A 16300-nucleotide genomic window follows, 5' to 3' on the forward strand; every position below is an offset into this window, starting at 1 on the left:
TTTTCCCAGTAGTCATCTTAACGTATCCTATCCATTTGTCTGACATACTGAAACACATCTAAACACTTATTTTTACTCTGAGTTTGCAAATATAACAACTATTTCTTCCCACACTCCCTTTTAGTTGTCTGGAAACAGTTTTGAAGAAGTAATTATACATGAGTTCATGTGAATCCTGTAAGACTTGTATGTGCTGGGAATTTAGGCTTACAGAAAAGCCCATGTAACTTCCTGATGCTCATCCTTTTCTGTAGAGCAGGTCTGATAACACAGCTGCCATCCCTCACAGTGACAGGTTTTTAGCTGATGTAGCTGAACAAAGGATTGAGGTGACATTTTTCCTTCTTTGAGGACCAACAAAAAGCTTGGACACCCCATATCAGCCTATTTTGCAAAGCTAAGCTGGATTAATAACATAAAGAATTTTTGCACCTGTTTCCACCCAGGGAGAATTCCACACACCAGAATCACTCACTCTCTGAAGATCTCTGTTAAAATTGACTCCTTTTATAATATGTCAAATAACAAAGATCTACTTATATTCAGTGCTATGCTTGGCAGTCTGCATTGCAAAATGCAAATGTCACTGTTGGATAATTTTACTGGAAGAACATGGCCAATCTTACTGCAGAGCCAACTTTCCCCTCTTGGTACAAGAGGATTCAATACTAATTGTTATTCCAAGCTGTGCATAAGAGAGAAAATATCGTAGGAGTGGAAAGGGATCTGAGGAGAACTAATCATCTGGCCTACAAAACAGATTTTGGCAGTATGCACAGCTTAAACATTTATTACTCAGTCAAGCAGCCTAACAGATGCCGGAGTCTCAGGACCTGCTGCAATGTCCAAGATAATTCTGGATACAAAGCACATTTAATGGTCAAGAATTCTGCAGTGAAAGGCAACTATAGTGAATGATAACGATAAACAGCATACAACTTACCAGAAAATTATTTTTCACACACATCACCATCACTCTGTATAAGAAAAAAAGGTGTAAAGTCAGACTGCTCAAGCGACCAAAGTATAACTCTGCTCTCCATTGCTGGGAAAATTCTCTCAAGAATACTATTGAACAGATTAGTACCCGCTATCGTAGAAGAATTTCTACCTGAAAGTGTGGTTTCAGAGCTAATAGAAGTTCCACAGACTTGGTATTTGTTCTGAGACAACTGCAAGAAAAGCGTAGAAAACAGAATAAGGGGTTCTATGTAACTTTCATTGACCTCACCAAAGCTTATGACACCGTGAGCAGAAAAGGCCTGTGGATGATCTTGGAACAATTAGGTTGTCCCCCCAAGTTCCTTAAAATGATTTTCTGTTACATGAGGATCAGCAAGGCCAAGTCAGATATGGCGATGCACTCTCTGAACCCTTTCCAATAATCAATGGTGTGAAACAAGGTTGTGTTCTTACACCAATGTTATTCACAATCTTCTTCAGCATGATGCTCCAAAAGGCTACGGTAGACCTCAATGAACAAAATGGCATTTATATTTGATATTGTGCTGATGGGAGCCTATTCAACCTAAGGCGACTGAAGGCCCACACTAAGACCTTAAATCATCTTGTCCGTGAACTGCTTTTTGCTGACGATGCCACCCTGGGTTGCCCAGACAGAAGCAGCTCTGCAGTGTTTAACATCTTGCTTTGTGGAGGTGGCTGAGCTTTTTGGGCTGGAAGCCGGCTTGAAGAAAACAGTACTTTTCTACCAACCTGCACCACAAGAAGATTATCATCATCCCTGCATTACCTTTGGCGAGTCAGAGCTGAAGTCAGTTCAGCAGTTCAGCTATCTGGGAAGCATTATTTCCTCAGATGCCACGATCAACAAAGAGATAGACAACAGAATAGCAAAGACATATAAAGCCTTCGGAAAACTCTATAAAAGAGTCTGGTGCAATAAACACCTGAAGAAAAATACAAAGATTAGTGTCTACAGAGCCATTGTACTGTCTACTCTTTTATATGGGTCAGAATTATGGGTTATCTACCGTCACCACCTGCAACTCCTCAACGTTTTCATTAGCGCTGCTTCCGTACAATTCTAAACATTCATTGGACTATGTGTCAAATGTTACTGTCCTTGAACAGGCAGGGGTCACCAGTATCGAGGCCATATTGCTGAAACTGCAGCTGTGCTGGGCAGAGCACGTCTCTAGGATGAAGGATCATCACTTCCCTAAGATTGTATTTTACGGTGAACTTGCCACTGGTTGCCACAAGGGAAGTGTCCCAAAGAAGAGATATAAAGACTTCCTAAAACAATACCTTAGCCTTGGCCATATTGCCTACCATCAGAGGTCCACCTTGGCCTCCAATCGGGTGACTTGGAGACACACCACTCATAATGCCGTTGTCTCCTTTGAGAACACACGTAGAACTAGTCTCCAGGAGAAAAGACAATGTAGAAAGAATCTCGTCCGACCTATACCACCCAAGGAGACCACCCAAGGAGACCTTTCGCTGTGCTTTTTGAAACCGGATTTACCTATCCCACATCGGCCTTTTAGTCATCAGCGCGCTTGTAGTAAGCACGGGTAAAGCCCTTCCCAAATCTTCGTTCACGAAGTCAAGCCATGATTTTTCACACATTTTATTACAAACTATGAAAATTGATGTTACATGGTTAAAGAAATGTAGGAACACAAGGGTGTTTTGGCACCTTCTGCCTAAAACCCTGAGTTTTCAAAATCAAAGTACGCTGGAGAGAAAAGTCTTGAAAATCTCTTAATTGAATGCTTTTCTATTTTGTTGAAGCCAGAACCAAAATGCCCTAGCTTTGGCTGGGATAGAGTTACTTTTCTTCCTAGTAGCTGGTGCAGTACTGTGGTTCGGCTTCAGTCTCAGAACAACACTGATAACACACTGAAGTTTTAGTTGTTGCTGAGCAGTGCTTACTCTGATAAAGGACTTTTCAGTCTCTCACGCTCTGACAGTGAGGAGAGTCACGAGAAGCCAGAGGAAGCAGAGACAGGACACCTGACCCAATCTAGCCAAAGGGATATTCCATATCACAGCACATCATGCCCAGTATAAAAACTGGGGGAGTTACCCAGAACAGACTGATCACTACTTGGGGTGGGCTGGGTATCTGTCAGCAGGCGATGAGCAATTTTATTGTACATAACTTGTGTTTATTCTTTGTTTTTTCTTCCCATTTCCCCTTTTAGTTTTATAACTCTCTCCTTGTTATTTCCATTATTAGTATTATATTGTGCTTCGGTTATTAAACTGTCCTTATCTCAGCCCACAAGTTTTACATTCTTTTGACTTTCCTCCTCATCCCACCTGGGGAAGAGGAAAAGGAGGTATGAATAAGCAGCTGTGTGGTACTGAGTTACCAGCTGTGTTTAAACCACTGGTGATTACCAGTTTAACCAGATATGATATTTTGGTTTCATATACACCAACAGGGTATTAAAGATATTAAACAAGCAGTAGATGATATCCTTTTAGGATTTAGGAAGACTGAATTATGTCAGAGATCCATGCAGATGAACTTGTGGTTCTATACTGCAGAAGTACTCAAAGTGTTAGCTGAGAAAACTGTATATACACAAAATACAAAATAACGGACGGCAAATAACCTAGTAGAATTCAAACACTAGTCCAAGTATTTTAGGCACAAATTACCATGCTGTATAACTTTTGCCCCCCTAAAAAAAAAAAAAAAATCTAGGTAATAATTTATGTTTCAACAGGGTATTAAAAAAAAAAAAAAAAAAAAAGAAAAAAAGAATCAGCATTCCAGAAAAAACATGGAATCTTAAGAGGTGTCAGCAATCTCATAAAGCCATCTTTCAGTTAGAGCCCATACCGATAAATACAAATACATAAAATCAGCCACATTGCTTTTGAATGGCTAATGCTTGATTAATTTCAAATAAACTTCTCTAAGTTCAGAGGTAGAATATTTCCAAAGACCCACTTTCAGTAGAAATTAGTGCTGAGAAAGTTACATCTCTATGAAATCCTGTAGTATTTATGGTCTAAATTTACTTCTGAAAACAGGAATTCTGCTTTTTTTAATTTTTTTTTTATAGAAACATTTGAAAATTCTATTTAAAATGCTTAAGATAAGACAATCCAAGTCTGGAAGAGTATCTACAATTATATCAGAAGTATGTTCCATTTCAGATTTGCCAGAATTTCTTTTTCCATCCAAATTCTGTTGTATTTAATAATCAGTTAAACTTGGATAAACTTTCTAGGTCAAAATATATTTGCAAATATTCAGCTTGAGAATATCGCATTATAATATTTTTGTGCTGCATCATTTTCAGGCAGATTACTTTAAATCTACATTAATCATAGAACTATAGAATCATAAAATAGTTAGTGTTGGAAAGGACCTTAAAATCATCTAGTTCTAACCCCCTGCCATGGGCACCCCAGACCATGTCACCCAAGGCTGTGTCCAGCTGAACACTGCCAGCTTACTACAGCTGGTACCTTTAAAATAGCATGTACCTAAACAATTCAGTCTTCCAAGGCAGAATAAATTAACCCTGGTACCTTTCCTTACCCTAACTTATTATGTTAAATTTTGATAATTTAAGATAAAAGTCATGGTAAACTTGATTTTGGGCAAACATGCTAGACCATTCATCCAATAAAACTAACATAACCCCAATACCAAAATACAACTCCTCATGATGGAGGACACTGTTCAAGTTTGGCCTTCTGAACTCTGACAGAAATAAGCTTTTTCACCAGGTTAGAAAAGGTGTTTCTTTTTTGTTGCTTGATTGAAAAGATTTTCATTCAGAGAGCTTTAGTAAGCTACTTGGTGGGGGAAAAGGGAGGAAGGGGAGAGGAATCATAACTGTCTGAACATAAAAACTGATACTGACCCTACAGTTATTTGCTTAAATTTCTGCATCAGTATTTTCCTTCCAGGTTCAACACTGAACGAAGCAGGCAGTTCTTAGGGACCTAGCTGCAACTAACATTTGCTTTATTCTTACCCCAAGTCATAGCTTGGCATTTAAAATAGGCTGGCACTGAAAATTCACTTAAAGGTTCACTTCACTCATTACGTGTTTTCACAAATAACTCTCTGATTAAAATCGTGGTAAATAGTTTAAAATGAAATTAGAAGAAAAAGGTATCTTATATTCTATCTGCATAATAGGTAATAATGATATAATCAAATTTCTGGTTCCAAATTGAGATTTGTGAACACACACACAACACCAGAATTGAAACAACAATTTTTCAATCTCATCTGTAGTAAAACTGCACTATTTATTCCTTAGAAGAAACCATGAGAAAAACAGTTCTGAACAGTTTCAGTTTCTCAACTGAAATATATATATTATGTATATTATATATAATATATATATTATATAAATATATATAAATGTATATAAATATATATTGCAAAATATAGCAATAACATTAAACTTATTTTGAAGCAAGCAATTTAATTAATAAAACTGCCTTGTTTGTCTGTTGTTCGTATTTAAACTGTGTACAAAAAAGCACAACAAAAATTTAGCGCTCCTTTAGTCTTTTAAGGACTGCTGATATAGCACACCAAAATATTTACTTGGATTGTACAACACTTTATCAATATGTTGATTCCTAAATAAATCTTATTTATTATCCACACATAATAAACGGCATAAATTGAATAAATGGCGATGCATTTTTTGCAGCTGGTTTTTATTGGGGAGGCGGTTGGAGCTGGAATATTCTTTTCCCCATGGTTTCATTTCCCAGCATTTCTAACTTTCTTTTTAAAGAATATTTCTCCTTTTCAAGCTTATAGCGCCAAATACCCAAGGTATGAAGAAATAGTTCAATAATACAAAAATTCCAAGGAGATAATATCCAAGTCAAGATCAAGATCACTGCAGTATCAAAACAGATTTTTTCAAGTTATTCCTAAAAGTTTTGGTTGCCATTACTAGCACTATTATGCCAAAATACTTTATCGATAACTGAACATTTACATATATAATGCTCTGCTACAAAGGTGAAATTGATGTCTACTACCAAACTTGCTATCAAGAAATAAATCTTAGACTATTTTTAAGGAGCATCAACATTTTGACTGCAATCCCACTAAAAGGAAAGCATGAACAAACAATATGCATACTTTATTAAGCTATATGAACCACCAACTAATTGTAACTCGATTTATCATTGGTTTATTGGGTTCTGAGCAGGAGAAGCCTTTTTTTTTTCTTGCTGGTAATTGCCCAAGTATATTCAAAGTTATGTTGTCATATTCACAACACATTATTGTCAACACGACACTTTAATCAGCTCTTCAACGCTGACCAAGTAGGAACAAATGGAAGCAATATTTCAATTTCTGATTTAGAGGAAGTAAATCAGGATTAACCACATGCACAAAAAGCAATCCCTGTCTGTGCACTTTGCCTAACACCTTTCCTAAAACTGTAGCACCAGCACAGACTTAGACCTAGAACAAGCATTGCAGCAGATGGTGCTTTATGCATCTCAGACAGGAAGGGCAATGTGTGGTGGTATCGACTACGCATTTAACCTCACTTGCCTTGTGCAGTTCCCATCTTCTGCTTAAGGACAAGAGCGGTACAGTTTTAACAGGAATTTAGAAATAAGACTTCTGTTATTACTAATAGGAGAGTCATTACTAATTCCCAGTGCATATAGTAGAAGGATGACCTGAGGGTTTGTTCTGTTTTCATCAGCAGATTGATTTTATTTCAAACTCTAAGTGGGACTCGGAAAACACTAAATTAAAAGCCTGATTTGGGTCTACTTTATTGGGAATGCGCTCTCCTGTGGTGGGCCTGTAATTCTCAGAAACAGGCAAATGAATTAACTCCCTAGACTTTTCCCTGTCTCTACTTGGTTTTGGTACCAGATACAGGGAAAAGCAAAAATAACTTTCATAATATTTCTTTCTGCAGTCTAGTAAGCCACAAAGCAATAACCTGGATATAGTGAATGGATATTTTGTAATAACGAACCATGTATTTCTACAGTGAAATAAAAGGGTCTACTCCACAAGAAGCTCATCACTGTATTTTAAAATAAGCAAATCACTTTGTATGTGGGAAGTCAAAGAACATTGTTTCATAGCACATACAGTTTATTAGGTTGAAATAGGTAAGGCATCATTAGAGAATTACTGGCTAAACCACTTTCAAAGGGCTAAATAGAGGGCAGATCCACACATTTATCATTTCATGAGACAGAAATTTGATTCAGATTTAAAAAAAATGAAATAATAACTGCAATAAAAATGAAACCTGAATAGGGAAGAATGACTGTCATGGATAACAAATTGGTTAAGAGTCACCGATTTTCAAATTCTCAGCTTCATACAGAAAAAAAACATATAACAAAACAAAACAAAACCCAAACACGACAGAGTGTGATCAACAGATCCAAGTGAAATAATCAGATTTAGGAATGCGTGTGGTGCTGACTGTAATTGTCCCTCTCCCCTAGAGACAGCAACCTGCTGCTGCAAGAGGCAAGTGAAAACCAATCACAAGGAAGCATTGACAAGTCAAATATTTTCAATGAAACCTGTTCTGTGAGATCCAAAAAACAATTCTTTGTTTCTTTTGGCATTCTACAAAAATATACAATAAGAAGGGAAAATCCTTCCGAGATGTAATTCAGTAAAAAAAAAAAAAAATAAAAAATTGGCTTCCGAGCACTAGAAGTTGTAAACTGTCTCATCCACTGTTTCTCAGAAGGATTTGTTGTAATATCTGTTTTGTAAATGTTCCCTAGCAGACTGCAATGTACACAAGGAATTGCAGATTTATTGCAAACTATTTTCGAAGTGTACAACTGTTCCCTACTATAGTGGCCACTGTCAAGATGTGACAGGTCAACTCATGTGAACAGGAAGTAAAATGGCAAAGGGTTCAAGCTACCTTATCTGTTTTTCTAGAGTTATAAAAATTGCTTGCAGATAATATTACTTGTGAAAATGTAACTAAACTCTAATTGCTTGTTGTATTTCAGATGACACATGAACTTTGTTAATGTAAAATAAAGCCTGGTGACAATTTTATGTTTATTGCCATGAAATCTGTAATTTTTAAACATTCTCAAGCTGTTATCTCTGAAAACACCATCTGTAAATGTTACCCAGCCCCCCAGCAAGATGATTTTGCTGATGCAGAATTAGTCTTCCTGGTAATTTTGCAGGCTTCATGTGTCTAGTAAATAATATGATAGTCACACACAAAGAATCATGAGTTTCTTACGAACCATGTATGTTGCACTTACAGTTACCTCTCCCAGGAAGATTTACATTTCTGCTATTTTTATCAGATACTAAAGCTGTATATTCCTTACGGATGTCATAGCCTGTCTTAATTTTTAGGTTAATGGTTTGCAAAGCAACATTACCTAGCATGTACTTTTAAGAGACACAGGAATACCATCTAAAATGGTATAAATTCAACATAACTTCAAACATTTTACTTACTGTTATAATGACAAACATATCAAACTTCACACGGTGTTTAAAAATATGCTAATAATTTAAGGCAAGTTTTTATAACATTTTAAGAGTGAAGTATCAATTCTCTTCAAACAAAAGCAAAAGAAATGGCCTGTCTATTCCCTGTAATCCTGCAATTAAGGTGCACTTTACCACTTATTAAAGCCAAAATCCCAGAATAATCCTCCAGGTCTGTCAGTCAAACACACCACATAAGAATACGAGCTACTATGATTCTTACCCCCATCATATTGACATTTCCATTTTCATCCCTGTGTCATTTATATAAGCTGCAGACAACTGTGGTCATGAATTTTAAAGAGCTCAGGTCATATTAGGGTCTCTTTCCACTTGATGAGATTTTGAAAGAGGAGGAAGGCTGCATACTTGAAATTAGGACCCTAAATAAATAAATAATACACACACCACCCCCCGCCAACTTCAAAATACAGATCCTATTTATGTTTACTTTCCCCATTTAAAAAGCACACAGCCATATGGAATGATGAAAAGTCTTATCATTGGGTAATGATTTTTTCTTGATGATGGGTACAGAAAAAGGAAGTTATTTTCACCCTCAGAGATAACGTAAATACTTAATTTTGAAACACAATTAAAGAATCCTCAGCAGTAAATGCATATATATATTAATTTTTGACATAGTTTAAAAAGAGTTTGTTCTAATTCTCTGCTAAAACACATCACTGAAATTCTAGAAATGCACTGCATGCAATATAAGTACTACCATCTCGCAGGGCATGTTACTTGCCTGAACTGCATATGCTTTTGGGACACTCAAAAATGTTTTCAGTACCCATCTGTGCCTAAAGCTAAAACCATGTAAAGAAGAGCTGTCAAGAACTGTTTGTACTAAATGAGAACACAGCATAGAGAAAGAATGGATTAAAAAATCAGAACATGTAAGAGTTTTAACCTTTAGCTCAATTTTTGAATCTCAGATCCAATCCTAACGGATAACTTCAACTATGGCTCCCTACTTATTCATAAGATCAGTCATATGCCTAGAAGACCACATCTCCGAAGTACTACTGAATAATAAGCTTAGTATTAAAATAAAATCACTTTGTTCACATGCTACTTACAGCCTTCATAAATATCTGTTGGTATGTGGACTGCTGCATGTTGGTAAGATGTTTGCCGTCGGAAAACAGGATCTTCTTCAAATACTGGTCTGATTCTCTGGCTGCCAGATTCAGTGTCATTCTTTTCAGGCTTTTTAAAGAAAGACATGTAAAGGGCAAAATATTACAAAGTATGCTAAAAACAATTCCATTCACATTTGTTTCTTTTTACATAAAAGGCTCAAGGCCTTTCTTTTGTAGATAACATTTTGCATTTGTGCATAAACATACTTATTTGCTCCACGTCCAGAAATATTTGTGTATATTTTAAAGTATGAATTACCCAATGCAACTCAGTGAAATTAAGAGCTGCGAAAGAAAAATATCAGACTAACACTGTGAGTGCATGGAATTTTTACACCAATAATGCAAGGTAAATACATTATTTTCTGTTATGTGTAATAATTTGTACCAAATCTTAAATATAAATCATGTGTATCTTTTCCCTTCAGATAATGCATTGCAAATCTTAAAATGATACCATTAATATATATATTTCATAAATGGATTTTTGAGAAACAGTGGTCCAAATCCAGACAAAGAAAGGAAATTAAGGATTCTTAGAACTTCTGACTGAAACAGGTTTTGTTCACTAGTTTTAATACTAAGTCTCAACGAAATCTCACCTACTCTCCTGCCCAGCTGCCTAGGTAGAAAGGTTCCCAGACACTCAGGCGCTCACCTCCACCTGCCTGCCTTGGGTTGCCATCCTTGCTCACCTGTCTGCACCCCAGCTTCTTGATTCCTTCCAATTCACTTAGTCATTTGGATTAGTTTTTAACTAGTAAAAAACCCTCTACTTTTAAAAGTAGAGGCTTTTCTAACTCAGTTACAAAAATTACATGAAAACCAAGGAGGTCATGAAGACCAGACAAAGGGGAAATGGTAATGTCTTTACCTGCTTCAGAAGCAGCTGGAACATGCAAGAGTTCCCATGGCATGAGTAGGGACAGACACTTAAAGCAACAGTGAATCTACTATGATACCAAATGATTACTCAGACCAGCAACTGTATGCAACTATTAGGATATTTTTAATACTACAGAGTCATTGGTTATTGAAAATGTGCTCTGCTAAAGAAATAGCGCTGACAAAGAAGCACCTCTCTGGTCAGTCAAGTGTGTGTGTGCTGAGGCTATTCTTTACACATTACCATCTGTCTCAACACAGAGCTACAGTCAAATACTTTATTAGGTATAGGATCATATATTGCCTAAAGTAAGCAGCAGTCTAAGACAGGTTTCAAGGAGGTGGTTTCCTTTGGATCCACAAAGGGCAGAACTCATCTAACCAGTGACATCCACTAATTTCAACAACATAGCAGTGTTGAGCTCATCACCCCAGGCTGCCTTCATAGTCAGTGAAGAGAAAGGGGCATTTTTAGAGTGCAGTTCATCTTGTCTTAATTAGACATGAGTCATACCTTAGAAGTACCTCCTACTTTCCATTGACTATAAAGCTAGCCCTAGGGCGAGTTGCCTGGCTGTAGGAGACTGCAACACAACCGTAGGATTAGGTGAGATGAACCTCTGGAAGAATAGAAGATGGAGAATAATTCTGACTATCTTTATGCACCAAAACTACTATATCTTATGCTAAGAAGTTAAATTTGTTACTTAGTACTTAAGTCCACTCTGGTGGAGGAGACAGAAGGGGAAGCATAACCCTTAATACTGAAAGGATGATTTTTACAAAAGCAAATCTATCACCAGGTAAAATCCAGGTATATCATGGTATGAAATAATCTAAATTGCTAAAATATGTAAATTACCTAAACCCCATTATTTTTCTTGGAACACCTAAGACTACATGTTGCTTTTTACTTTTCTGTGTGCGGTACTATATTCATTACTAGTTCTAATGGACACGATGACCTCTGTTACAGAAGAGGACTTTTGAATATCATACTTTTGCATTTAGATGTTTCTAAGAGAATAATTTTTTGGTTTTGAAAAGTGGATTAGAAAAGCAACAAATAATTGTACAACACAGCCTGAAATATTTTGATCCAGTATTCCACTCTCTTAAGTCTACCAGAAAGGAAAAACATCCCAGGGTCTGGCTCGGATGGAGTTAATTTTGCTCTTAGCAGCCCTCATATTGTACTGGTAGCTATAAAGGTGTTTATAGCACACCAGTGTCTTGGCTACTGCTGAGCAGTGCACTTCACAATATCAGTGTCTCTCCAACATTCTCACCAATAGGCTGAGGGTGGGCTAGAGGTTGGGAGGGGACTGTCCTGGGTTGAGCAGCAGCAGTCATTTTTCTCCTTCTTAGGAGCTAGTGCAGTGCTGTGTTTTGATCTTTTGGCCTGGGAACAGTGCTGATAACACCGATGTTTTCAGTTGCTGCTCGAATGTTTGGTCCGGCCAAGGACTTTCTGAGCCTCATGCCCTGCCAGGGAGGAGGGGAGGCCGGGAGGAAGCAGAGACAGGACACCTGACCCAAACTAGCCGAAGAGGTATTCCATACCACAGCACGTCATGCCCAGGATGTAACGGGGAGTGACCCGGGAAGGGAAGGGACTGCAGGGTTGGAGGAGGTATCGGTCGGTGCTCGGCTGGGGGGAGTGGGGCGAGTTATCAGTTAGCCGGTGCTGAGGTGTTGTATTCTTTCCTCTTGTTATTTCCTTTATCATTATTATTATTGGTGGTAGCAGTAGTGATCTGTGTTATACCTTAGTTACTAAACTGTTCTTATCTCAACCCGTGGGAGTTGCATTCTTTTCGATTCTCCCCTCCGTCCCTCCAGGAGCAGGGGGAGGGCAAGAAGGGGGGGAGTGAGTGGATGAGGTTTGTGGTTGGGTTTAAACCACGACAGGGACACAGCCAGGACAGCTGACCCAAACTGACCTAAAGGGATATTCCATACCATATGACATCTGTCTGTTATTCTTCTGTCCTGGGTTGAGCAGCAGCAGTTATTTTTCTCCTTCTTAGGAGCTAGTGCAGTGCTGTGTTTTGATCTTTTGGCCTGGGAACAGTGCTGATAATGCCGACGTTTTCAGTTGCAGCTCGAATGTTTGGTCTGGCCAAGGACTTTCTGAGCCTCATGCTCTGCCAGGGAGGAGGGGAGGCCGGGAGGAAGCAGAGACAGGACACCTGACCCAAACTAGCCAAAGAGGTATTCCATACCACAGCATGGCATGCCCAGGATGTAACAGAGAGTGACCCGGAAGGGCTGGGACTGCAGGGTTGGAGGAGGTATCAGTCGGTGCTCGGCTGGGGGGAGTGGGGGTGAGTTATTGGTCAGCTGGTTTTGAGGTGTTGTATTCTTTCCTCTTGTTATTTCCTTTAGCACTATTATTATTGGTGGTAGCAGTAGTGATTTGTGTTATACCTTAGTTACTGGGCTGTTCTTATCTCAACCCGTGGGAGTTGCATTCTTTTTGATTCTCCTCTCCGTCCCTCCAGAAGCAGGGGGAGGGCAAGAAGGGGGGGGAGTGAGCAAAACAGGTTTGTGGTTGGGTTTAAACCACGACACTTCCTACCAATATTCCATGATATCAAAACAAATCCATGAATATCTCTTCTCAGTCTCATTGATGCAGGGCAGTGATCTGCACAAACTGCATAGACTGATGTAGGAGCTTTTGCATCCCTATTGTTGACTTTTCGTGGGAGTATTCTGTGACATTCAAAGCAGATATTGAAACAATGTAGCTATCCGCCCCCAGAATCCAAGAGGTATGTCAAATGACAAAATTTTTTCATAGTTCTATAGTTTCCTTCTCATAAGATACCTGAGCTAGTTCTGCACACAATAGGAAAGTATCAGGATTAGAGGCAGAGTAGTGTTGCACTCACTTGGTCCACTACCTACTGACTAGCAAGACTAAGTCTGTGGCAGGCCTCATACATCCAGTGTTCATGGTGGATCCTTCTATATAAAGTCAAAACCATTTACTTTCATTTGCCAAATCCATTAATTTAAAGAAAATTACATCTAAATTAAAAAATTAACGTATATATTAAAAAGGAACACCTCAATGTTATTATTTATTTTGGTCTGGAATTCCATCAACAGCCTGACAGATTGTGGCATCGGCTGGTGCAGTTTTAATACCAAGTTAAACTTTCTTTTCTGGAAAGTAGCAAAACACATATTTTCCATCAAAGTAATCCAGCATGTAAATACAATTAAAATCCAACTCCAACTGATATCTCTCTCAAGTCAGGAGGTGAAATGCAATCAATACTGGCATGGGAAAATCCCACTGGAGATACTGGCTGAAGATTAATTTTCTATCTATTCAAACCTGGCCTTCACTTATTGAATTACATTGTTACCTACCACTGACAGTCAGCAAAATAACTCACTCACTTCTCTGCAATGAATCGCCAGACCAATTTCTCCCTCCCAAGCGAGGCAGATAGAATCAATTTCTCTCTTCAGTTCACATTTGTGCCATTTTAAAACTTTTTGTTTTAAAATAAATAAAATACTTCTTTCAGGTGTCTACTATATAGCAGCTAAACTTCGGGTAAAGTGGGTTCTTCTGTAGCTGTTGTCATCTTGGCTAAATCACTTTTGGCATGATCTAAAATAAACTGGAGGTTGCTTTCTGGTTTTTGTAACCCAAATACATGGCAGAAATAATGCAACTTGTCTCTCAAGAGCTTTGTAAACAAATTAATTTATCTACATGAGGTAAGTGGAAGCTTTCTACCAATAACTATCACTGAAAGATGTGTAAAGAGAAGGAAACAACCATTAAAGTGAAATAAACCAAGGTCATTTCAAGAATCTCTGCCATAGTTTAGCTGCCCACTTCACTGCAGCCAAACATATCCCACTTCCTTTCCACAGCATTCACTTATTTTTCACCATCACAGCCATGGGAAGATGAGTGGATTTTGTATCTCTACCAGTAAATATTCACTTAGCTGAAAAGCACTGCTTACTGTAGAAATGGGAAATATTTTTTCCACAAATACGGAACTTACTGGGTTTTGCTTATTGCAAATGTTGAAAACTGGACATCAGAAACATAATATTAATTGAAAAAATGCCATCAATGAAACACACAAACCCCATAACCAAACTGAAACAATGTTCAGTGGTTTACTGAAGCTAGACTCTCTGCAGGAACAATGTAGAAGTCGCTCAAAACATCAGAATAGGTTTAGCATCAGGACAAATGAACAAAAAGTAGATTTCTTTTAATTCCTGAACTGATACCCAGCAAGAAACAATGGCACCCTCCTAATTTCATGCCTATGCAAAATAGAAAGGAATTGGTTGCTAGTACTCTCCATTGCCCTAATACCTATGGACTGTGTTTTGCATGAAACCATGTTGTCCCTATTGATGCTGTTTTAGAGAATGACGGTGGAGTCCCACTTCCTATGGTTCTTTTAGCATAGTACAGATCTACTCTGTACAAACGAACACTATCATGCACAAAATAAGCATAGAACTTTTCCTACACTCAGTTCCTTACTCAAAATCAGTGTTGCTTTTTGGTTGGTGTTTTTCCCTCCCTGAGGAAAGTAATACAGTAGAACTACATACACAGCCCCTCCAACACTGCTTGTGGCCCCATTAAAAGTTACAGCTGGACCCGACACCAAGAGTAAAATGAGATGTCGCTTGCAGCAGACAGCTCAGCAATATGCCTCCAGCAAGTAAAGGACAAAACAGCTCTTCTAAGGACAAGATAGAGGGAAGTTAATTTTGAAGAGGCAGCTAAAATGCATTCCTAATAGCCATAGCACTTTCACAGCAGTTTAGATAATGTCATGAGTGCACTGCCTTCTGACACATTCTTTTATTTCCTTTTCAATAGATGTGATTTTCCAGCTATGGGAAAACTGCCAAGTGCGTTTAGATGGTTGTGACAGAACTGCAAACAGTTTACTTCCTTTTTGTTTGTGTGTCAGCGGGGGACTGTGGTCTTCATTCAACTACACTAAGATTTTAAGTAAAATGACATTCTTCTATCTACTCTTAGGGACAAAACTTGACCAAAAGTGTTCTAGAAAAAGTAAGAAAACAGCTGGCTCAGAACTTAAATATTCTTACTTTTGCTGTGAGACAACAGAGAGGTGTTAAGAATATATGCACATATTTGCATATACAAACATAAGAATATATATATTATATATATATAGGGTCTGGGTAATCTTTTGTTGATAATCACTTTACACATCTACTTAAAGGCTTGCCCCTTCCTACTGTATACACAACTATATTATTTTTATCCATGGCTCAAAACCCTCTGTATGCATTCATTTATCTGACCTTCATGGTTCAAGGCTGCTGACCAGAACTTTTGGATACCCACAGAATTATTATATATATCCTAAACATCATAGTGTCTACTATTGCTTTGTATCCCAACCTATTCACAAAATTCACTGCATCAAGAGTTTGGTTTCATGAATAAATGAATCCTTGATGCAATTAATTTATTACGGAAGGACTTGGAAGTCTGAGGACTAGAGAAGGGAGTCAGCATATGGCTGGTCAAGTATTAAAGAAGGAATTCTGTGACTAGCAGTCCAAATGGGTCAGAAGATGGCAACATACCATACAAAAAATTCAAATGTACTTTTTCAGAGGACCTGGACTACACACCTGCTCAGATTTACCCTTTTTAACTGAATGTAAAAACTTAAATTCCTACTAGACAAAATGGAACTTGTTCCACTTTCTAAACCAAGACATTCCTCCATCTCCTTGATATTTGCTT

At 37.9% G+C, this 16300-nt stretch overlaps 1 protein-coding gene across 6 annotated transcripts in view; it reads right to left on the reverse strand.

Moving 5' to 3' along the window:
• The window catches only part of CACNA2D1 (calcium voltage-gated channel auxiliary subunit alpha2delta 1), a 392282-nt gene that overhangs the window by 158027 nt on the left and 217955 nt on the right, over positions 1–16300 (reverse strand). For all 6 annotated transcript variants that reach the window (XR_010610021.1, XM_065667215.1, XM_065667227.1 and 3 more), the window contains exon 6: positions 9568–9697. Coding sequence is in view for 5 of the 6 variants with exons in the window: in XM_065667215.1 (XP_065523287.1) it covers positions 9568–9697 (130 nt within the window). In the remaining variant the exon portion in view is untranslated. The remainder of the gene's footprint in view (positions 1–9567; positions 9698–16300) is intronic.

Source organism: Lathamus discolor, chromosome 1, assembly GCF_037157495.1.
Source record: "Lathamus discolor isolate bLatDis1 chromosome 1, bLatDis1.hap1, whole genome shotgun sequence".
NCBI lineage: Eukaryota > Metazoa > Chordata > Aves > Psittaciformes > Psittacidae > Lathamus > Lathamus discolor.